Source organism: Haematobia irritans, chromosome 3 (assembly GCF_050003625.1).
Source record: "Haematobia irritans isolate KBUSLIRL chromosome 3, ASM5000362v1, whole genome shotgun sequence".
Classification (NCBI taxonomy): domain Eukaryota; kingdom Metazoa; phylum Arthropoda; class Insecta; order Diptera; family Muscidae; genus Haematobia; species Haematobia irritans.
The window spans coordinates 18,666,907-18,691,498 of record NC_134399.1 but is presented as its reverse complement, the minus strand read 5'-3'; the positions used below and the strand labels follow the sequence as shown (position 1 = coordinate 18,691,498).

Genomic DNA, 24,592 nt, shown 5'->3' with positions numbered 1-24,592 from the left:
ACTTATTGTCGCATAATAAATTTTCTTATAGGAAATTTTATTTTTAGCCATAAAGACATGGAAATTGGGAATATAATATAAGAAATTCACAAGTAGGGGATGTGGAGAACAAAATTTTTATATATATGTATGTCATACATAAACAATACATAAGCTTTCTAAATGCATGAATGCTTTTATCATTCATAAATTCAATTTCAAAAATTGTTTCACTACTCCTACTTTCTTTTGCAACTCTGATCTATGTCTACTTTTAAGAGGAGCATGTTATGATTTTATTTTATTTCGATGAAAGCATGTTTGATTGTATAGGGGATTTTACATAAAAAAAATATTTTTTATAATTTCGTTTATTTTTTTTTTTCATTATTAAGTTTTTCTTTTTGGCATGTCATTCTGAGTTTTTAAAATAAAATTGGATTTATAAAATTTTTTGTTGTTGTAACATATAGTAAACGTATATCACAGTCTTAACTCAATTTAATATATTAATAAATATTTATTTGCCATGATTCCTTAGATCTGGTGCAATATCTGTGCGTGATCCTGTAGCAACGGAACCCCAACGTTTAACACCTTGTAAATTTATCAACGAACATGCCGTGGTTAGTTTTGGTTCTGGCATTTTGGTTACCGTCAAACCAAAATACACACCCAATGGCCATATTAGCAATATTGTAAAACTGCTTAAATTCAAGCCCAACGATGAGACCAGAAAATTATTTAAAGTCTTCCCGGGACCTTTAGTTCGTGGTTTAACACATAAGAAAACTGTTATTGAGTTTTGTCAAGAGCAAATCCGTTTGGGACCCATGGAAACGACCATATATGCCAAACAATTGATTAGCAATAATGCTGAGAAATATCGAGCCTCTTATACATTAATGTGGAATCTGCTAATATTGTTGTTGAAACAAAATGGGGTGAGTATTTGGTTATAGTTAATTTTTTCAAATTCGTTAAAAATATATAAAAAAAAACAATCTTATGTACCCTCCACCATGGATTGCGTAGAAACTTCTACTAAAGATTGTCATCCTTAATCGAATTACTTGGGTTTTGGTATATATTAGGCAAAAAAAGGCGGATTAGAAACCTATATATTTCAGTTCTTGACCGGTATGCATTTTTGTGTGGTAAAACAGAGGCAAAAGTGAAATATGGGGGTCGGTTTATATGGGGGCTACAATTATGAACCTAACCTATATGATCCAATTTTTGTGTGATTAGTACCAAATTTTAGCAAAATCAAATGAAGTTTACTTATCCTGGAAGTAGTAAGATCTAGGGATCGGTTTATTTGGGGGTTATATATAACTATGGACCGATATGGACCACTTAGCGACCATATATTAACACAACGTACCAAATTTCAGCCGAATCGGATGAAATTTGCTCTTCCAAGAAGCTCTCGAGGTCAAGTCTGGGGATCGGTTTATATGGGGTCTATATATAATTATGGACCGATATGGACCAATTTTTGCATGGTAGAGACCATATACTTATAAAACGTACAAAATTTTAAAAGAATCGGACGAAATTTGCTCCTCCAATGGGCTCCGGAGGTCAAATCTGGGGATCGGTTTATATGGGAGCTATATATAATTAGGGACATATATGGACCAATTCTATCATGAATATTAGAGACCATTTACACAGAAAAAAATTTCACGAAAATTTTTTCAATTAAAATTTTAATTGAGTTTTAAAAAATATTCAATTAAAAATTTAATTGATTCAACAAATTTTTTAATTGAAATAAAAATCAATCACACAAATTAATAGTATCAATTAAATATTTAATTGGATCAATTAATTTTTTAATTGACTGTCAATTAATTTTTTAATTGATACTATCATTTCTGTGATTGAAGACATTTCAATTAAAAAATTAATTGGATCAATTAATTTCGTAATTGAATCAGAAAAAATTTTTTTTGTGTGTACTAACACCACGTATCAAATTTCAACTGGATCAGATGAAATTTGATTCTCCAAGAGGCTCCGAAAGCCAAATCTAGGAATGGGTTTATATGGGGGCCTATATATAATTATGGACCGATATGGACCAATTTTTGCATGCTTGTTAGAGACCATATACTAATATAACGTACAACATTTTAAACGAATCGGACGAAATTGGCTCCTCCAAGGGGTTCCGGAGGTCAAATCTGGGGATCGGTTTATATAGGAGCTATATATAATTAGGGGCCCTATATGGACCAATTTTAGCATAAATATTAGAGACCATTTACTAACACCACGTATCAAATTTCAACTGGATCAGATGAAATTTTATTTTCCAAGTGGCTCCGAAACCCAAATCAGGGGATCGGTTTATATGGGAGCTGTATATAATTATGGACCGATATGGACCAATTTTTGCATAGATGTCATACACTAACACTATGTACCAAATTTCAACCTGATCTGATGAAATTTGCTCCTCCTAGAGCATCCGCAATCCAAATCTAGGGGTCGGTTTATATGGGGGCTATACGTAAAGTGGTCCATATGGTCCATTAACAATACTATCCGACCTACATCAATAACAACTACTTGTGCCAAGTTTCAAGTCGATAGCTTGTTTCGTTAGGAAGTTAGCGTGATTTCCACAGACGGATGGACAGACGGACGGATAGACGGACGGACAGAGGGACGGACATAGCTAGATTGACTCAGAATTTCGCCACGACCCAATATATTATACCTTATGGGGTCTTAGACCAATATTTCGATGTTACAAACGGAATGACAAAGATAATAAAATAAAACAATAAAAAAATTGTAGCATAGTGTAAAAAATTTGAAACTAATATTTTTTTACAAAAAAAAAGAAAAAAATTAAAAATTATTAGCACAGTTTTTTTTACAGGATCTTACGATAATATATACCAATATCAGTTAATTTTAGTTAATTTTTTTTTTGTTTTGGCCCCTGGATAATTAAAATTTCCAAAATTTTTGGTAGACTATGATATAACCACAGTCATATGTCTTTCTTAAATTTATCTTTAAATCTTAAATAATCGTATATGTTTTTTCAACTTAATTTCAGATGGTTGTGGGCACTGATATTGCAGAATTGCTTTTAAAAAATCAACAACAATTTGCTTATCAACCAAGCAATAATTCTTTGAACAATTCTACAAAATCTAAATCGGGTTCAGCATCTCCTATAGAAGGTAGTGAAACTGTAAATGATGCAACCAATGATGTGGAAACTGAAGAAAATGACAAAGAGAATCCAGAAACGGTAGTCAAAGAAGATAATGAAGCTAGACCTTCTAGCACTGCTCCAGCATTGAGTGAAACCGAAATCACTGAGAAATTTAGAAATTATTTACTTTATGGCAATGTTAATGAAGCCTTGGAATGGGCCACTGACAATAATTTGTGGGGTCATGCTTTGTTCTTGGCTTCGAAATTGGATCGTCGTTCTCATGCTAATGTTATGATGAAATTTGCCAATAAATTGGCTTTGAATGATCCTTTGCAGACACTATATCAATTAATGAGTGGCCGTTCGCCTTCTAGTGTTACCTGTGTACAAGATGAAAGATGGGGTGATTGGCGTCCACATTTATCGATGATTCTATCGAATACTTCACAAAAACCTGAATTGGATCGTAAAGCCATAACGACATTGGGTGATTCATTATTCAATCGTGGCGATTTATATGCAGCGCATTTTTGCTATCTAATGGCTCAAGTTAGTTTTGGCCGTTATCAAGAGACTGCTACACAAGAAAATTCTATACAACAACATTTGCCAAAGTAAGTGATAAAAAGTTAAAGGATAATATCATACATACGTACTGTCAAAAAAAGTCTATGAAAATTTCAAAGGCTAATTTAAGTTCATATTAGTTTACGAAAGTTAGTTGATTGTAGTTAAATTATTGGCAATGTTGGAAAAGGATCTTTTTTAAATATTTTTTGCAAAATAATTTATTCAATTAATTCTTTATGCTTGATGTTTTGTTTTGATTAGAAAATTAATTGAATCAGTTTTGTTTTTATTTGAATATTTTTCGAAATTAAGATTTTAATTTAAAAAAAATATTTCTACATTAATTATTGTGGTTGGTGTTTGATTTAATTAAAAACAAATTGAATTATTTTTTTAAGATTTGTTTTTTTTTTTTTTATTTTTTTATTTATATTTTAAATTTGGTTTTATTTGAATATTTTTCGAAATTAAGATTTTTATTAAAAAAATATATCGGTGACATATTCCTCCTGCGTTTATTTTAATTAAAAAAAAAATAATAATTAATCTATTTTTATGTTATTTTTAATTTTTATTTTTTGTGTGTACAGTGCACTCGGGGTAACGTGAACACGCTTTTTCTGGCACTAACTATTCCGTAACGCTGAGAACATGAAATTTGACCTTAAGGCACATTCACAATGCCAAATACACCTACGGAATTCTTTATTGATCTAGTTTGGCCTTTTTCGTGAATTTTAATTATTAATTTAAATTGTTTTATAATTCCCACTGATAAAAATATCAGTGGGTAATTTTTCCGATATCTTTTCTTTTGAAGTTAAGTTTTTTGTCACGCTATAACGTGTAAAACTGCCGAATATGGCGATATTTTGTTTTGAAATTCGCTGAAGTTCGCTAACGTGAATATTTTCGCTAACATGAACTCTCTTGGTTTTAATTAGTTCACGTTACCGTTAATGCACTGTATATTTTTTATATTTTGTTCAAGGACAAATATGATAATAGTTTTGTTTTCTTTTAGTTCATATTTAGGAAACTTATTTTTCGGCTTTAATCGTGAATTTAGTTGTTTTTGATTGGATTCGGAACTAATATTTTAATTTAAAAATTGGTGGCATTATTTTCCTTGTGGTTGATTTTATTAAAAAATTGAATTAATTTTTTTTTTTAATATTTTTATATTTATTCACTCATAAATATGATAACACAAGGGAACAATGGTTCTGTTGATTAAGAACTGAATATTGTTTTTAAGGTTATTTGGGACGCTTAATCCAAATCTGCTCTTGTTTTTTTTCTATCATGCCGTTATGTTCAAAATTTAGGCACTTCCGCTACATATATTGGAATAACTTGAAAAAGGTTCACCATATTAAATAAAAAAAATAAATTAAATCTCTAAAACTACATGGAAAAATTAATATGGTTTTCAAGTTATTCCAAAATATGTAGCGGAAGTGCCTTAATTTTGAACATAACGTTATATCTCGACCTGATAGAAAAAAACCCAGTGCAGATTTGGATTCAGCGACCTCAAATTACTAAAAATTTTCTATAAATTTCAAATCGACACAAAAAAAGTTAAATTTTGTTCCCTTGTGTTCTAGGTTTTTGTTTTTGGTACATAAGCATGATTACCACATTTCGTAGAATTCTGAATTTTACAAAATTTTCTATAGAAATAAAATTTTGACAAAATTTTCTATAGCAATAAAAATTTTACAAAATTTTCTATAACAATAAAATTTTGACATTTTTTATAGAAATAAATTTTTTTTACAAAATTTTCGATTGTAATAAATTTTTAACAAAATTTTCGATTGAAATACAATTTTGACAAAAATTTCCATTGAAATACAATTTGGACAAAAATTTTCCATTGAAATAAAATTTTGACAAAATTTTCTATAGAAATAAAATTTTTACAAAATTTTCTATAGAAATAAAATTTTGGCAAAATTTTGGCAAAAATGTTCTCCAAATTTTAGTAGGAGTGGCCAATTTTGGCTGGAGTGGCAATCGTGTACATCGTGTACATAAGGTGTTAATTAAATAATATATATAATAAGTTAATTAAATATATATAATAAGTTAATTAAATAATATATATTACATAATATATTTATATAATAACAGTTTTATTGAAATTACTTGAATCAAGGAAAAAAAATGACAACAACCAGGGATAGCAATTAAAAAATTAATTGATTAAAATTAAAATTTAAATTTTTTTTTACATTTTTCCAGTTAACAATTTAAATTTTATATGCACAGAAAAAAATATGTTTTTTGATTGAATTAATTGATTGTCGATTTTAGAGTTAGACTAGATTGAATCATTTACCCTTTTATTTTTATATATTTTTTTGGAATTTAAGATATTAATTTAAAAAATTAAGTTTTATATTATTAAAAAAGTCAGTGTTCTTCAATTTTTCTTTTTTTATAAAATTTATTTATTATATTATTTTCTAAAAAATATTAATTTTATGTGTATAATTTGTAATAACAAATTTATTTCTTTCATTTACTCTTAGATACAAAATAAGTGTTGTTTTTATGTTTTGTCTATTATAAAAGATACAATGTCCTTTAATTTTTTTTTGTATACAATTTTTTAAAAAATGTTTTATTTTTATGTGTATATTTTTTTAACAACAAATTTACTTTTAGATTGGTTCTATTGGGTTCTTCACACTATAAACATTTCAACGATTTTGCCCATAACGAAGCTATTGTTATGACTGAAATTTACGAATATGCTTGTTCATTGAATGATGAGAAATTCTCTATCGTTGAATTCCAGGTATGAATTGTAAAGAGTGACACTTTTTGTTTCTTTAATAACAACATTATTTTATTGGTTTTTACAGCCTTACAAATTTATTTTGGCCACACGTTTGCTGGATTATGGTTTCCATTTGAAGAGCTTAATGTATTTGGAGCAAATTTCTGTACACATTGCTCGTGATCCAACGAAATATGAGAGCAGTTTTATTAATAAGGTAAGTAAAAAAAAACAAAAATTCTTAGATTAAATGAAAGAAAGGTCTCGAATGTTTGCCTGAAATCATAAGTCATCGTACAGGATGAGATATAAAATCGTACATAGATTAGTAACGAGTTGAAATTGTTGACGACCTTGGTTCCAGTACAATACTGAACAGCCCGAAGAACCAGTCCTTTGTGAAACTACCACAATTACTGCCTGAAAAGAATCTTGATGAATGTACTACTCTCATAAAGTTCCTTTCGGATAGCAGAAAAAATTGGTGGCAGGCAGTATTGCCAGAATTGGAGTTTTCTCCCAAATCGGGGATATTTTTTCGCGGACATTTTTATTTCTATAGAAAATTTTGTCAAAATTTTATTTTTGTAGAAAACTTTGCCAACATTTTACTTGTATAGAAAATGTTGTCAAAATTTTATTTTTATAGAAAATTTTGTCAAAATTTTATTTCTGTAGAATATTTTGTCAAAATTTTATTTCTATAGAAAATTTTGTCAAAATTTTATTTCTATAGAAAATTTTGTCAAAATTTTATTTCTATAGAAAATTTTGTCAAAATTTTATTTCTATAGAAAATTTTGTCAAAATTTTATTTCTATAGAAAATTTTGTCAACATTTAATTTCTATAGAAAATTTTGTCAACATTTTATTTCTATAAAAAATTTTGTCAAAATTTTATTTCTATAGAAAATTTTGTCAAAATTTTAGTTCTATAGAAAATTTTGTAAAAAATTTATTTCTATAGAAATTTTTGTCAAACTTTTATTTTTATAGAAAATTTTGTCAAAATTTTATTTCTATAGAAAATTTTGTAAAAACTTTATTTTTATAGAAAATTTTGTCAAAATTTTATTTTTATAGAAAATTTCGTCAAAATTTTTTTATAGAAAATTTCGTCAAAATTTTATTTTTATGGAAAATTTTGTCAAAATTTTATTTTTATAGAAAATTTTGTCAAAATTTTATTTCTATAGAAAATTTTGTAAAAACTTTATTTTTATAGAAAATTTTGTCAAAATTTTATTTTTCTTTAAGAATTATTTTTCATAGTTTCGGCTATAGGTCGATTAAAAAACGTAGATATGATGTTTTTCTTTTATTTTTATTTCCAATATTTCGGTTGACTTCGTCAAAACCGTTTTCAAGGATTTGTTCTGGTGTACACAGCTTCACACTCTGTTTTACACTGTGAAGCTGTGTACACCAGAACAAATCCTTGAAAACGGTTTTGACGAAGTCAACCGAAATATTGGAAATAAAAATAAAAGAAAAACATCATATCTACGTTTTTTAATCGACCTATAGCCGAAACTATGAAAAATAATTCTTAAAGATAAATAAATAGGTCAACGATAATTATCCAGAAATATAAAATTTTATTTTTATAGAAAATTTCGTCAAAATTTTTTTATAGAAAATTTCGTCAAAATTTTATTTTTATGGAAAATTTTGTCAAAATTTTATTTCTATAGAAAATTTTTTCAAAATTTTATTTCTATAGAAATTTTTGTAAAAATTTTATTTTTATAGAAAATTTTGTCAAAATTTTATTTCTATAGAAAATTTTGTCAAAATTTTATTTCTATAAAAAATTTTGTCAAAATTTTATTTCTATAGAAAATTTTGTCAAAATTTTATTTTTATAGAAAATGTCAAAATTTTATTTTTGTAGAAAATTTTGTCAAAATTTTATTTTTATAGAAAATTTCGTCAAAATTTTATTTTTATGGAAAATTTTGTCAAAATTTTATTTCTATAGAAAATTTTGTCAAAATTTTATTTCTATAGAAAATTTTGTCAAAATTTTATTTTTAACGAAAATGTTGTCAAAATTTTATTTCTATAGAAAATTTTGTCAAAATTTTATTTCTATAGAAAACTTTGTCAAAATTTTATTTCTGTAGAAAATTTTGTCAAAATTTTATTTCTTTAGAAAATTTATATCAAAATTTTATTTCTATAGAAAATTTTGTCAAAATTTTATTTGTATAGCAAATTTTGTCAACATTTTATTTTTATAGTTTTGCCCAAATTTCGGCCAAATGTGTCCAAAAACTATGGTACCGTGTATATTCATCTTGAAAGTTTTATTTGTAATTTAAATTTTTTAATCTAGAATATTTATTTTATTTATTTTAATTTATCTCAATTAGAATTTATTTATTTGCTATTGTAATTTTCTTTTACTCTTTCCCCAGATTTATGAAATGGCCGATCGTTTGAAATATTACGATCCCGTGTTAGAAAAAACTATTGATGATCAACAACAATTGGGCAATGAGGAAGGTGATAATTCTCTGACCACTTCACAACATCAAATGGAAGAACAGAAATGGCTTCAAAATCTAAGACAAATGGCTCAACAATATCGAATTGATTATGGTACGGCAGTAACTCAATCATTGACAGATGATCAACAACAACAACAGCATACAATGGATCCAAATTATAATTATCAACAACAACATATAGACCAACAATTTATGGAAATTAATAAACAATTTAGTGAATTGAATTTACAATATCAAACAAATCAGGAACAGCAACAACAACAACAGCAGCAGCCAACATTTTATAATCCCGATTTAGTACAACAACAAAATAGTAATATGTTGACAACAGATGTGCAACAGCAGCCACCTATGTCTTTAGATACTTATCAGACACAAAGCGATATGCCTACTATGCAGGCCAATAATGATTTATCTCAACAGCAGACTGTGGATTCCATACAAAATGCTATAAATCCAACAGATAGTTATCAACAGCAGCAGCAAGCCTATATGCAACCGGATATGCAAAATTATAATCAAAACTATTATGATCCATCACAACAACAACAACAGCAAATACAAAGCTATGGCAATGAAGGTCATTTGGAACCCCAAACGTCGGAGAATGCTTCTTATGATTATTGGTCTCAACAACAACAGCAACAACAGCCCGTTATGGGTTCATCCTATGGCTCTGAAGAGGTATGTTAAGGTTAAAATGCTGATCGTTAAGCTTCCCCTTTAGGCTTTGTGTTTATTATTATTATTATTTCTTTTGATATCTTTTTTTATTCTTCTTTATTTTATTTATTCTTTTTTTGTTTAAATTATGAAAAAAAAAAATCATAGGCTACCTTTTCCCCATATCGTTCATATCGTGATATGTTTTTATGGCTATGGTTAAAAAATGATTGAGTTTGTTTGTTTTTCTTTTATATATCTTTTCGATATACTTTAAGTTTTGTGATTTTTTGGTTTGTTATGATTTCTTGTGATGCTAGCGAAATTAACCCCTATACCCAAAAACCCATTCCTCCATATGTAAAAAAAACAAGTTCCCAAGGACCTGTATTTAAATGAAATCAATTTCTTTTTTTTTTGTAAAATTTCTTTATATACACACATGCCTTTGCCTTGTGGAATCAATTTTTTTTAGCAGCAGAATGATCCATCTCTCATCAATTGTAATCGCCATGAAATGACGATTGCAAAACCCAAAGCTTTGGCTGAACAACAAAACACAACCCCAAGTCCCAGTAATAAGGATGCTGCTAAATCCTCTATAGTTTTAAATAATAGAAAATCTCAATTGAAATTGAAAACTAATAGTGCTGTAAATTCTCCAGCCCATTTAAGTTCCCAATACAAAGCCAAATTGGAAAAAGCTTCAAAAATATCAACAGCCTTGGCCTCACAAAAAAATAATATCCCAGTTAGGAAATCCCCTGAAGCCGCTGCCGCCATAATGTCAGTGACAAATAAACAAGCATTTAATAAATTAGATTATGAATCGTTGAATACAAATCCTTTGACCACCACTACTAGATCACAATCACAATTCGAATCCTCCTCAGCAACAGCATTAACGTCGTCGTCGCCAACAACTACAACTCCATTTTCCATTAACAATGTAAGTAGAAATTCCCAACAAAATCTACAGATACAACAGCAAAAATCCGCTTTCAATAAGGCAAGCAACAAAGTGCTCTATTATTCATCTGCTGCAAATGTAAACGTGCCACATATAACAGCTAAAGCTCCTGCAGCTCTCACTAATCTAATAACAAGCCCACAAAAATCTAAACAGCAACAACATCACAATACAATTCTAAAAACTTCAAATGATTTAGCAGCAGGTGTAAATGATTTATCTGGCATTTTAAGTTCTACGCAACAAATAAAAAAAGTTAATTTTATAATACCGCAAAGTGAGGAGGAGAAATTACAAAATGCCAAAAAACTAGGAAATCCCAGTCAAAACCCAATATCCCATTCATCCTCTTCGTCCTCACCATCGAATTCAATCGATGATAATAATCTAGATGATCGTTTATTGAAATTTAAAACAAAACCTACAGCTCCGGCCAATATAAAATCCTTGGTCCATGCCATGTCTCAGATGTCGCCACATGATAAGTTGTTAAATAAGAATATTGTATTCAATGGGACCTATCCCATTGATATGCCTTTGAAGGCAAGATTTAAAAATTACGATCCTGAAGCTAATAGTGGTGGCCTTGATGAAATGTATGAAGCTTATATATCATCGCATGAAGATGATGATGATGAGGATGATGATGAGGATGACGACGATGATGACGAGGATATAGAATATAATGAAGACCAGGAGATGGCAAGTGATGAAGTGTATATGCCATATGCTAAACAAATTCAAGATTTAGAATCTGATAATTCACATTATTTCAATTATCATCGTCATCGTCGCCAACAAGACCGTCATAAAGCCTTAGCTTCATATGGCATTATAAGAGCCCAACAAAAAGCCCCAAATAATAATATGCACACTCTAACACAAACCGTTCCCCAGGTCTGGTCCATGCAAGAACTAATTCATGATCGTTCTATACCCTTAAACTATAAGAAAATGTGTCATGAAGTCGAGCATTCATTGCAACAATTTGAAAAATATATTGATTCGAAAAGTGGACACAATCATCCTCCTGCGACCTCCTCCTCCTCAACACCATTATCAAACCAAAGCACAAATTTACAAATGTTTTCCACAAATAAACAAAAAACCTTTACGCCACCTGTGGTAAAAACATTCAATATAGATGATCCCATAGACTTAAAAAAGAATAAGTGAATATATTTTTACTAATGTTTTAAATCGCATAAGACAGAAACCATATAAAACTATATAGTATTTAAGTGACGTCACAAATATTTGGTATTTAAATGTTTATTTATGATCTGTGCTGATGTGTATATTGAGTACCAATGAATTTGTTTAAATTAAGCAAAAAAAAAAACGAAAAAAATAACCGCACTTGGTTTATGGTTTTTAGTTGAAAGTGTTTTTCTTTGTTTTCTATTTCTAATTATTTTGTTTGTTATTTTTTCGTTTTGTTTTATTTATACCATATATACCTACATACATTTATTTTTTATTAAACAAAATCGAAATATAAAATGTGTTGTCGTAATTGTGTCTTGTGTATATCACAGTTTTTGTTTTTGATAGAAAATAATTAGCATTACCAATGCTAATTAGTTTGTATAATCTGGGAATAGTGTGTGAATGCCTTGGTAAACAGTGGTTCTTAAAAAGTAAGGGAAGAAATAATACTTTTATAGCTCACTGCGGCACACTTTTTAAAAACTTGGAAGGGGCTCAGAAATACTTGTACGGCTATGAACAGATTGTAATCGATTCGAAAGATATGATTGTAACAAATGGATTGCATTAGAAATTGAAGAAATTTTTTAATTTTAGACATACAAGAGAATGTGGTTCAGGGCGCTAAACGCTTTCGAATGGTCTAGCAATAATAAAACTCTCAGCTTTCCCTCGGCCATTTTATGCCTTCGATTCTCAAGTCCTTGGAAAGTGTCTGGAAGTCAGGACTTAATTGGTTAGAAAACTGTTGTTAGATAAATAAAAGGATGGTTAATATTGCCAACATTTTGTTGACAAAGGGATGGAAGTACAGTACCACAATTGGTAGAATTCTACCAAAACTGGTAGAATTTGGTAGATGGATAGAATTCTTGATGTTTTGTTAGATTTTGCAAAATAGTCCACTCCAACCAAGAGATACTTCACAAACATTTATAGAAATAATTTTCTATGGAAATACAAATTTTTACAAAATTTTCTATAGAAATACAATTTTGACAAAATTTTCTATAAAAATAAAATTCTGACAAAATTTTCTATAGAAATACAATTTTGACAAAATTTTCTATAGAAATAAAAATTTGACAAAATTTTCTATAGAAATAAAATTTTGACAAAATTTTCTATACAAATAAAATTTTGACAAAATTTTCTATAGAAATAAAATTTTGACAAAATTTTCTTACGAAATAAAATTTTGATAAAATTTTCTTACGAAATAAAATTTTAACAAAATTTTCTATAAAAATAAAATTTGGATAAAAGTATCTATAGAAATAAAACTTTTACAAAATTTTCTATAGAAATAAAATTTTGAAAAGTTTCTATAGAAATAAAATTTTGATAAACAATTTTGTATAGAAATAAAATTTTGACAAAATTTTCTATAGAAATAAAATTTTGACAAAATTTTCTATAGAAAAAAAATTTTGACAAAATTTTCTATAGAAATAAAATTTTGACAAAATTTTCTATAGAAATAAAATTTTGACAAAATTTTCTATAGAAATAAAATTTTGACAAAACTTTCTATAGAAATAAAATTATGACAAAATTTTCTATAGAAATAAAATTTTGACAAAATTTTCTATAGAATCAAAATTTTGACAAAATTTTCTATAGAAATAAAATTTTGACAAAATTTTCTATAGAAATAAAATTTTGACAAAATTTTCTATAGAAATAAAATTTTGACAAAATTTTCTATATGAATAAAATTTTGACAAAATTTTCTATATGAATAAAATTTTGACAAAATTTTCTATAGAAATAAAATTTTGACAAAATTTTCTATAGAAATAAAATTTTGACAAAATTTTCTATAGAAATAAAATTTTGACAAAATTTTCTATAGAAATAAAATTTTGACAAAATTTTCTATAGAAATAAAATTTTGACAAAATTTTCTATAGAAATAAAATTTTGACAAAATTTTCTATAGAAATAAAATTTTGACAAAATTTTCTATAAAAATAAAATTTTCGTTTTGTTTGTTATTGTTGGTTTATTCTTCAATCATTATTGTTGTTTTTGATCTCAGCTTAAAACCATGCATTGACTCAACTACAAGTGTAGCTTAACCAACAGAGGAAACGTATGCTTGTCAAATTTATTTGGGCAAAGCACAGGTTCAAGTGTAGTTCACTTTGAGTTAAGGGAATTACCCGAATTTATTCTGATACTTGGTTGATAGTTTTGCTGCAAGTAGAGGATGCTGATGAGGAATGTGGTAATTCCGAAACAGCTGTACATCCAGCCATCTTGCAGTCTATAGGGCTTTGCCCAAATAAATTTGACAAGCATACTTTTCCTCTGTTGGTTAAGCTACACTTGTAGTTTAGTCAATGCATGGTTTTAAGCTGAAATCAAAGATAACAATAATGATTGAAGAGAAACCAACAATAACAAACAAACCGAATGAAATAAAATTTTGACAAAATTTTCTATGGCAATGAAATTTTGACAAAATTTTCTATGGAAATAAAATTTTGACAAAATTTTCTATAGAAATAAAATTTTGCAAAATAAGATTTTTTGTTTGGTAGTTTTTTGGTAAAATGTTCTCCAAATTTTGGTAGATTATATTTGGCTCGTGTGGCAACCTTGGAGGGAAGTTAATTTTCTTGCTAAAAATGTGGTATTAAGTTCGATTTCAGGCGCTAAAATAAAAAATAAATCAGTAAAAAAGTGTAAAATTTTATTATAGGGTGTTGCGGAATAGCTTAAAGCAACTTTTCATAAATTTTATATTCTTTAAAATGGATTATTAACGAAATATAATCGTGAAAAAATGCTGATTTTAGCGGCTAAACTCGAACTTAATACCCAACTTAAGATAGCAAATTTTGTTAGATTTTAAATATAAAAATTCCTAATGAAAATTTGGAGATTTTTGCAATTTCTTAGAACAGTATTTTATTTGTCTATAAACATAAATTTCCTCAAATATCCACATTTGTTATTCACAAATCTCCGTTAGGGCGAGGTTCACTAATAGGACGTTAGGGCGAGGTTCACGTTCAATGTATATTTATTTATTAAATGCTCGACCGAAGCATCGCCTTCGGCATTCGGTCAAAACTCGATATTCGGCCACGAATCGGCCTTCGGCACCAAGAGGCCGATTAACCGAAGCCCCAGCTATTTGAATATTTTTTTGATATTGAATTGTCCAAGTGTTGAATTTGTCACAGTCAAAACACCCACGTAAAAAAATATAAAAAATCCTTTTTTGTCATTATAATATCAAACAACTAAACGGAATTACCTTTTATTGTTGTATTTATGCATTTGTTGAAAAAATATTCTAATATTGAACTAAAACACACCAAATTTCTTTAGTTACAAATTTGTGGAAAATAATCGGCTTCGGCCGATTATTGCTTTTTTGCCGAACATCGGCTTCGGCCAAAAAAACAAACCCGCCTCGGTCGAGCTCTAGTCTATATACTCACACCCCAGTTAGGAACTTAACTTCTTAAACATTTTCTGTTTACATTAACCGATAAAAAAATATCTTCAATTTACTTTTTATTAAATGGCCGTTAGTTTTATACTTTTAAAAATCTCTAAAATAATGAATTTTAAATAGAAACTCTCAAAGTTTTTTGCGAAGCAGTTCACATAACCCACCATCGCGTACATCGGAAGTAAATTTTTCAATAATCGCAAAAGTTAATTGAAATAGGTTTTCCTTTCGGTTAATCGTTATACGTTTAATTTGTTATTTGTGTCTGTTCGATCATTGTAATAATTAATTCCCTTTAATTGAATAATAGAAAATGATTAACGATGTAGGTTAGTATTTATTGTTCAGCGTTATCAATAAAGATACGAGTCAGTATCAGAGAATGCAGCCGCCAATTTATGCCGTCGACGACCAAAGTCTGGCAGTCGACATTCAATTTCGAGTTGCTACAATTATTTATCAAATTTCGCACTCAGCGGATATGGATTAAATGTAAATGTGATTGTAAGATTAGTTGTACAATTAATCTTATAACCATTCGAATAACCTCAATTTCATTTTATAATGGATAATTATTCTCCACCGAATAGCCGTCAAAAATGTAGTAGTTGTTGTTACAGTTTTTAATGTAGTTTCAACCATTTTGTTCTATGTGGTAGTTCAGTTAGTCTCCAGATCAAGAAACTCTGCGACTAGAATGGGATGTGTCCAGAGTGATATGGTGGTGAGACGGCTAGGTTTAGCCGGTCAAGTAAAAAGGTGACGAGTGATGGGACACATGTCAGCTACGCTGCTATAAATCACTGATAGGTAGGAATTGAGGCGGCTGCACTTGCCTAATTCTAGTTGGGCTAAAACTGCCGTGATTGGTCTCTCTCCTCCGGTGCTATGGGCGGTGGTCGAGCTCCGAGAACAGGATTAATCTTGAAGCTTCTCACCGCTCCAGCTACAGTATCCTCATGAATCCTGTTCAGACCTTATAACGCTGGATCTCGCGCTCTAGAAAGTGAAGATTAATCCTTACATTCCTGGGTGGAGTTTGCCTATCCACAAGATGGTGATTTGGATGACAACTACAATAGCAACCCAAGAGGTACTGCTTTGACAACATGTAATAGTGCCGATGCACTGGGATGACCTTGGTCTCCGCATAAAGGTGATCCAGGGATGTACTGCGGAACCTCCTGTCGCAGTTCTAAGGACAGCGTTCTGACAGGTCTGTATGTTATTCCACTGCGCGTCGCTCGTTTGAGGTGTCAACACTGGCGGGACAATTGCCTTATACAGTGAAACCTCTGAAAGGTAAACACACACGATCGCCAAAATTTTGTCCACATTTGGGAGGTGTCCACTTATAATAGGTTAATTTTAATGAGTTAATATAGCAAACGTCCACATTTGGGAGGTGTCCGGTTTTCAGAGTGTCTAAGTTTGAGAGGTTTCGCTGTGTATTAATTTTTCTCTTTTTGAGCTGAAATTCCTTGTAACGTTGAGAGAAAATGCAAAACTATTTTTTTTAATTTATTTGCTATATTCATATAAGATTTAATTTTTGTAAAGAAATATTTAATATTTCTGTATTGTATTAAAAAAAGGATTAAAAAATTATTGCTTTCAATATGTCAACTAACATTAGATTATAATTAAGATCAATAACTTCTAAGTATAGTTCTTAATAAATTTAGGCCTTCTTACTTTCAAGTTTTCTACAACATTTTCAATATTTTCCCTCTTTCTTCTATAAACACTGTTAAAACGTGATATCTCTTTTTAAGCTCTAAACCAAAACAAATTTCCAAAAATTTCCTTTATATATTTTTATTTTAAATTTTAATTTCGAAACAAAACCTTTAAACTCTGAAACTTCCATTGTAAAACATTTAGAATGCAAGACCAACAATATCGATGCCAAAATCCAAAACCTACGATACGGATGATGAAAATTCTGGCAATAAACAACAACAGGCATCCTCGGGGCAGAAATCCAGTGGAAATGATAAAAAATCATCGCAACAGCAAACAGGGCAAAAGAATAAAGAAAACAAAGATGCCAAAAAGTAAGTTAACACAAAAGGGGTTTTGACAATTATCTTTTAACTCTCTTCTATTCTAGTGCTGGGGCTGCAAATCAAAATTCTGGTTGGTTTGGTGGGATTTGGAATAAATTTTCTTTGAAACCTAAAAATCAAATGATTTTACCAGATGATAAGAATCCCTCTATTGTCTGGGATCCGGAGCAAAAGAAATGGGTCAATACTGATGGTGATGAACAAGAGGCGGAATCTTTTAAACCTCCACCTAAAATGGGTGATATGATGCCACAAAATGTAGCAAACAGTGGACCACCACAAAATCAAATAAATCCAGCTCAGCCACAACAAAATCAAATACCCTTTATGGATCCGCAACAACAGCATCAACAACCACAATATGTGCCTACATCAATACCAAATTCAGAGTCATCACCTAATCCCATGCAACAGCAATCACAAACACACTCGAATGCTGTAGCAGCAAATCAAAATGCCCCAGGACCTGCGAAAACACCCACATTACAGTCAAATATGTTTAAAATGCAAAGAAATCGAAGTAAGTTCAAAATGGAACTTTCTGTTGTCGTATATTCTACCAAATATTTGTTATTTCAGCTTTAAAAAATGCTTACGTTGATGTTTTTAATCCCTCTGGTGCTCCTGTAAATAAGGCTGCTGAAAATATTCTTGCTCCTGCTTTACCTCCTGCCGCAGTGCCTCAAAGTGGTTTTTTCATACCGGGAGGCTCAGGGTCTACAGCTGGTGGTGTTAGTCAAGATAACAATGGTTATCAGCAGCAACAACAGCCACAAGATGTAAGCGAAATAATATTTAGTTGTAAATACCAAAAAACTGTTTGAATTAGGAATCCAATTTTTTATACCCTCCACCATAGGATGGGGGTATATTAACTTTGTCATTCCGTTTGTAACACATCGAAATATTGCTCTAAGACCCCATAAAGTATATATATTCTGGGTCGTGGTGAAATTCTGAGTCGATCTAAGCATGTCCGTCCGTCCGTCCGTCTGTCCGTCCGTCCGTCTGTCCGGCTGTCCGTCCGTCTGTGGAAATCACGCTAACTTCCGAACGAAACAAGCTATCGACTTGAAACTTGGCACAAGTAGTTGTTATTGATGTAGGTCGGATGGTATTGAAAATGGGCCATATCGGACCACGTTTACGTATAGCCCCCATATAAACCGATCCCCAAATTTGGCTTGGGGAGCCTCCCGGAGCAGCAAAATTCATCCGATCCGGTTGAAATTTGGTACGTGGTCTTAGTATACGGTCTCTAACAACCATGCAAAAATTGGTCCATATCGGTCCATAAATATATATAGCCCCCATATAAACCGATCCCCAGATTTGACCACCGGAGCCTCTTGGAGGGGCAAAATTCATCCGATCCGGTTGAAATTTGGTACCTGATGTTAGTATACGGTCTCTAACAACCATGCAAAAATTGGTCCATATCGGTCCATAATTATACATAGCTCCCATATAAACCGATCCCCAGATTTGACCACCGGAGCCTCTTGGAGGAGCAAAATTCATCCGATCCGGTTGAAATTTAGTACGTGGTCTTAGTATACGGTTTTTAACAACCATGCAAAAATTGGTCCATATCGGTCCATAATTATATATAGCCCCCATATAAACCGATCCCCAGATTTGACCTCCGGAGCCTCTTGGAGGGGCAAAATTCATCCGATCCGGTTGAAATTTGGTACCTGATGTTAGTTTACGGCCTCTAATAACCATGCAAAAATTGGTCCATATCGGTCCATAATTATATATAGCCCCCATATAAACCGATCCCCAGATTTGACCTCCGGAGCCTCTTGGAAGAGCAAAATTCATCCGATCCAGTTGAAATTTGGTACATGGTGTTAGTATATGGTCTCTAACAACCATGCAAAAATTGGTCCATATCGGTCCATAATTATATATAGTTCCCATATAAACCGTCCCCAGATTTGACGTCCGGAACCTCTTGGAGGAGCAAAAGTCATCCGATACGGTTGAAATTTGGTACATTTTGTCAATATATGGCCTCTAACAGCCATGTAAAAATTGGTCCATATCGGTCTTTAGTTATATATAGCCGATGACTTATTACACAAAAATTGGTCCATATCGCCAAAAACAATCTACCAAAACTTTATTTCCATAGAAAATTTTGTCAAATTTTATTACTATAGAAAGTTTTGTTAAAATTTCATTTCTATAGAAAGTTTTATCAAAATTTTATTTCTATAGAAATGTTTGTCAAAATTTTATTTCTATAGAAAATTTTGTAAAAAATTTATTTCTGTAGAAAATTTTGTCAACATTTTATTTCTATACAAAATTTTGTCAAAATTTCATTTCTATACAAAATTTTGTCAACATTTTATTTCTATAGAAATTTTTGTCAAAATTGTATTGCTATAGAAAATTTTGTCAACATTTTACTTCCATAGAAAATTTTGTCAACATTTTATTTCTATAGAAAATTTTGTCAAATTTTTATTTCTATAGAAAATTTTGTCAAAATTTTATTTCTATAGAAAATTTTGTCAAGGTTTCATTTCTATAGAAAATTTTGTCAAAATTTTATTTCTATAGAAAATTTTGTCAAACTAGATTATATACGTATTTAATCGGCCTTTTTTTGTTTAATATATACCCCGTATGGGCTAACTTACAATTTAGAAGACAGTGTTAAAAAGTTTTACGATACCTTGCCATCGGCAAGTGTTATCGCAACCCAAGTAATTCGATTGTGGATGACAGCCTTTAGTAGAAGTTCCTACGCAATCCATGGTGGAGGGTACATAAGATTCGGCTTGGCCGAACTTACGGCCGTATATACTTGTTTTTCTATAGAAAATTTTGTCAAAATTTTATTTCTATAGAAAATTTTGTCCAAATTTTATTTCTATAGAAAATATTGTCAAAATTTTATTTCTATAGAAAATTTGGTCAAAATTTTATTTGTATAGAAAATTTTGTCAACATTTTATTTTTATAGAAAATTTAGTCAAAATTTTATTTCTATAGAAAATTTAGTCAAAATTTTATTTCTATAGAAAATTTTGTCAAAATTTTATTTCTATAGAAAATTTTGTCAAAATTTTATTTCTATAGAAAATTTGGTAAAAATTTTATTTGTATAGAAAATTTTGTCAAAATTTTATTTCTATAGAAAATTTTGTAACAATTTTATTTCTATAGAAAATTTTGTAACAATTTTATTTCTATAGAAAATTTTGTCAAAATTTTATTTCTATAGAAAATTTTGTCAAAATTTTATTTCTATATATTATTTTGTCAAAGTTTTATTTTCATAGAAAATTTTATTTCTATAGAAAATTTTGTCAACATTTTATTCCTATAGAAAATTTTGTCAAAATTTTATTTCTATAGAAAATTTTGTCAAAATTTTATTTCTATAGAAAATTTGGTAAAAATTTTATTTGTATAGAAAATTTTGTCAAAATTTTATTTCTATAGAAAATTTTGTAACAATTTTATTTCTATAGAAAATTTTGTAACAATTTTATTTCTATAGAAAATTTTGTCAAAATTTTATTTCTATAGAAAATTTTGTCAAAATTTTATTTCTATATATTATTTTGTCAAAGTTTTATTTTCATAGAAAATTTTATTTCTATAGAAAATTTTGTCAACATTTTATTCCTATAGAAAATTTTGTCAAAATTTTATTTCTATAGAAAATTTTGTCAAAATTTTATTTCTATAGAAAATTTGGTAAAAATTTTATTTGTATAGAAAATTTTGTCAAAATTTTATTTCTATAGAAAATTTTGTAACAATTTTATTTCTATAGAAAATTTTGTAACAATTTTATTTCTATAGAAAATTTTGTCAAAATTTTATTTCTATAGAAAATTTTGTCAAAATTTTATTTCTATATATTATTTTGTCAAAGTTTTATTTTCATAGAAAATTTTATTTCTATAGAAAATTTTGTCAACATTTTATTCCTATAGAAAATTTTGTCAAAATTTTATTTCTATAGAAAATTTTGTCCAAATTTTATTTCTATAGAAAATATTGTCAAAATTTTATTTCTATAGAAAATTGGGTCAAAATTTTATTTGTATAGAAAATTTTGTCAACATTTTATTTTTATAGAAAATTTAGTCAAAATTTTATTTCTATAGAAAATTTAGTCAACATTTTATTTCTATAGAAAATTTTGTCAAAATTTTATTTCTATAGAAAATTTTGTCAAAATTTTATTTCTATAGAAAATTTGGTAAAAATTTTATTTGTATAGAAAATGTTGTCAAAATTTTATTTCTATAGATTATTTTGTCAAAGTTTTATTTTCATAGAAAATTTTGTTTCTATAGAAAATATTGTCAAAATTTTATTTCTATTGACAATTTTCTCAAAATTTTATTTCTATAGAAAATTTTATCCAATTTTTTTTTCTATAGAAAATTTTGTCCAAATTTTATTTCTATAGAAAATTTTCTCAAAATGTTATTTCTATAGAAAATTTTCTCAAAATTTTATTTCTATAGAAAATTTTCTCCAAACTTTATTTCTATAGAAAATTTTCTCCAAATTTTATTTCTATAGAAAATTTTGTCAAAATTTTATTTCTATAGAAAATTTTGTCAAAATTTTATTTCTATAGAAAATTTTGTCAAAATTTTATTTCTAAAGAAAATGTTGTCGAAATTTTATTTTTATAGAAAATTTTGTCAAAACTTTATTTCTATAGAAAATTTTGTCGAAATTTTATTTCTAAAGAAAATATAGGAAATTTTGTCAAAATTTTAGGACTATCGAAAATTTTGTGAAAATTTTATGTCTATAGAAAATTTTCTCAAAAATTTTATTTCTATAGAAAATTTTGTCAAAATTTTATTTCTATAGGAAATTTTCTCAACATTTTATTTATACAGAAAATTTTCTCCAAATTTTATTTCTATAGAAAATTTTCTCCAAATTTTTTTCTATAGAAAAATTTCTCATCATTGTATTCCTATGGAAAATTTTCTCAAAATTTTATTTCTATAGAAAATTTTGTCAAAATTTTATTTCTGTAGAAAATTTATGAAGTACCGTACGTGGTGCAATGGTTAGCATGCCCGCCTTGCATACACAAGGTCGTGGGTTCGATTACTGCTACGACCGAACACCAAAAAGTTTTTCAGCGGTGGATTATCCCACTTCAGTAATGCTGGTGACATTTCTGAAGGTTTCAATGCTTCTCTAAGTGGTTTCACTGGAATGTGCAACCACCGTTCGGACTCGGCTATAAAAAGGAGGTCCCTTGTCATTGAGCTTAACATGGAATCGGGCAGCGCTCAGTGATAAGAGAGAAGTTCACCACTGTGGTATCACAATGGACTGAATAGCCTAAGTGAGCCTGATACATCGGGCTGCCACATAACCTAACCTAACCTATCCGTATCCCTTTGTAAAATCTACAATTTTTGGTAGAATTCTACCAACTGTGACAACCGTGGAATAAGACCTTGGAAATATTATATGGAAAGTAACAACACCATTTTTTTATGCTTTTTGTGGTATAACTTCATTTTTTTTTGAGGCCCATTTGCATTATAAAAACCACAATAAAGCCCAATATTTCGAATGAAAATGAAAAGTGGGCTAACGCAATTCCAAAGTAACAAATGAAGTCGGCCTTTGGTCGAAGTTTTTCTTTTATTGACCGAGTCCAAAGTGGGTTATCGGTTTTCAAGTGGACTCTAGTTTCGTAGGCTTCTATGGACATAGACCAAAGTAGGCTAACGCTATTCCTAAGTGATGAAATTTGATGGACGGATTTTAGGACTTTCTTCTATAGACAGATTAACAAGTGGGCTAATGCGATACCAAAGTGATATAATTGGCCGGGGTTGAAGACTTTCTCTTACACAGAAAAAAAATTCAGAAACATTTTTCCAATTAAAATCTTAATAGAGTTTTAAAAAATATTCAATTAAAAATTTAATTGATTCAACAAATTTTTTAATCAGAAATCAATCACACAAATTAATAGTATCAATTAATTTTTTTTTAATTAGATCAATTAATTATTAATTATAATTATTAAAATTAATTTTTAATTATAAAAATTAATTTTTAATTGGCTGTCAATTAATTTTTGAATTGATACAATCAATTCTGTGATTGAAGACATTTCAATTAAAAAGTTAATTGTATCAATTAATTTCGTGATTGAATCAGAAAAAATTTGTTTATGTGTATGGATAGAATCCAATGTGGATTTTTGTACCGAAATATAACAGCAAGCGCAGACTGCTGTTTCTAGCAGACTTTAGGAATATGTATATAATAAGCACCAACAAAAAAGGCTTAAAAAATGTCACAGCAACGCCTCTATTGGAGAATAGTGATAGCACTTAACCATCATCCTTCCCCTTTTAACAGTTAGCAGTAATTTCTAATTTAGATACGGATATAATAGAATTTGAATGAAATAAATGAAAATAATTTAAAATTATATTTCAAGTTAAAAAAAAAATAAATAATATCCATTTATAGTTAACTAATTTAAAATTACTGTAAATGAAAATAAAACCTTTTTTTATTAATATTTTCTCTAATTTCTTCTCTGTTTCTCTTTTCTTACAGACACCACAGTTTTATAATCCCAATCAATATGGGACCGGTACTGGGTATTAAAACTGGACTTTTACATAACATTTTGTTTGTTTGTTAAAGACTCTGAATTTTTATGTTTATGTGCAAATACTTGTTTTAGTGGATGTCTAAGTTGTTTATAGTTTAAATATATTTATAACAAAAAGAAATAAGAATGAAGGAAACCAGAAACTAAACGATATAGCAAATTTATTATATATATTTAAAAAAAAAACAAATGTTAAACGAAAGTGAAAAACAATATCCTGAAAAAATGTTAACGACAAATAGTACACGAGAAAAAAAGACATACAACCATACATAAAAAAATATATAAGATTACAAAATACTGCGAAAGAATGAATGGAACATCTACATATACTAAACAAAATTAGCAGAAACTTTCAAAATTTCATCAAAAACATTTCTAGCAAATAAATTTATTATGTATGTGTGTGAATGAATGAACGAAACAAGAACTACTGCTACTGTAATATTTTTTCTTTTTTTTTTGGTTAATTTTTTTTTTTATAATTTTGTAGTAATTATACAATAACTAATATACAATCTATAAATA

General features: G+C 28.6%; 2 protein-coding genes across 8 annotated transcripts in view; both read left to right on the top strand.

Moving 5' to 3' along the window:
* The window catches only part of LOC142229271 (uncharacterized), a 48,019-nt gene extending 23,786 nt beyond the window's left edge, over positions 1 to 24,233 (top strand). For 5 of the 7 annotated variants that reach the window (XM_075299807.1, XM_075299804.1, XM_075299803.1 and 2 more), the window contains 10 exons: positions 521 to 923; positions 3,059 to 3,777; positions 6,410 to 6,542; positions 6,610 to 6,741; positions 8,946 to 9,722; positions 10,177 to 10,650; positions 17,234 to 17,406; positions 17,463 to 17,938; positions 17,998 to 18,197; positions 24,007 to 24,233. In XM_075299807.1, coding sequence (XP_075155922.1) covers positions 521 to 923; positions 3,059 to 3,777; positions 6,410 to 6,542; positions 6,610 to 6,741; positions 8,946 to 9,722; positions 10,177 to 10,650; positions 17,234 to 17,406; positions 17,463 to 17,938; positions 17,998 to 18,197; positions 24,007 to 24,057 — 3,538 coding nt within the window. In that variant the 3' untranslated portion in view covers positions 24,058 to 24,233. The remainder of the gene's footprint in view (positions 1 to 520; positions 924 to 3,058; positions 3,778 to 6,409; positions 6,543 to 6,609; positions 6,742 to 8,945; positions 9,723 to 10,176; positions 10,651 to 17,233; positions 17,407 to 17,462; positions 17,939 to 17,997; positions 18,198 to 24,006) is intronic. The other 2 variants (XM_075299802.1, XM_075299806.1) reach the window with 2 other exon arrangements.
* LOC142229288 (uncharacterized) lies at positions 10,659 to 12,201 on the top strand. Its single transcript, XM_075299837.1, has one exon. It carries the CDS (start codon positions 11,131 to 11,133, stop codon positions 11,845 to 11,847), a length of 717 nt encoding a protein of 238 aa, XP_075155952.1. The 5' UTR covers positions 10,659 to 11,130; the 3' UTR covers positions 11,848 to 12,201.
* Positions 24,234 to 24,592: the final 359 nt, after the last annotated feature.

Excerpts from the sequence above, each read along its gene's own strand:
- LOC142229288 (XM_075299837.1), top strand. The coding sequence starts at position 11,131 with ATGTCTCAGATGTCGCCACATGATAAGTTGTTAAATAAGAATATTGTA.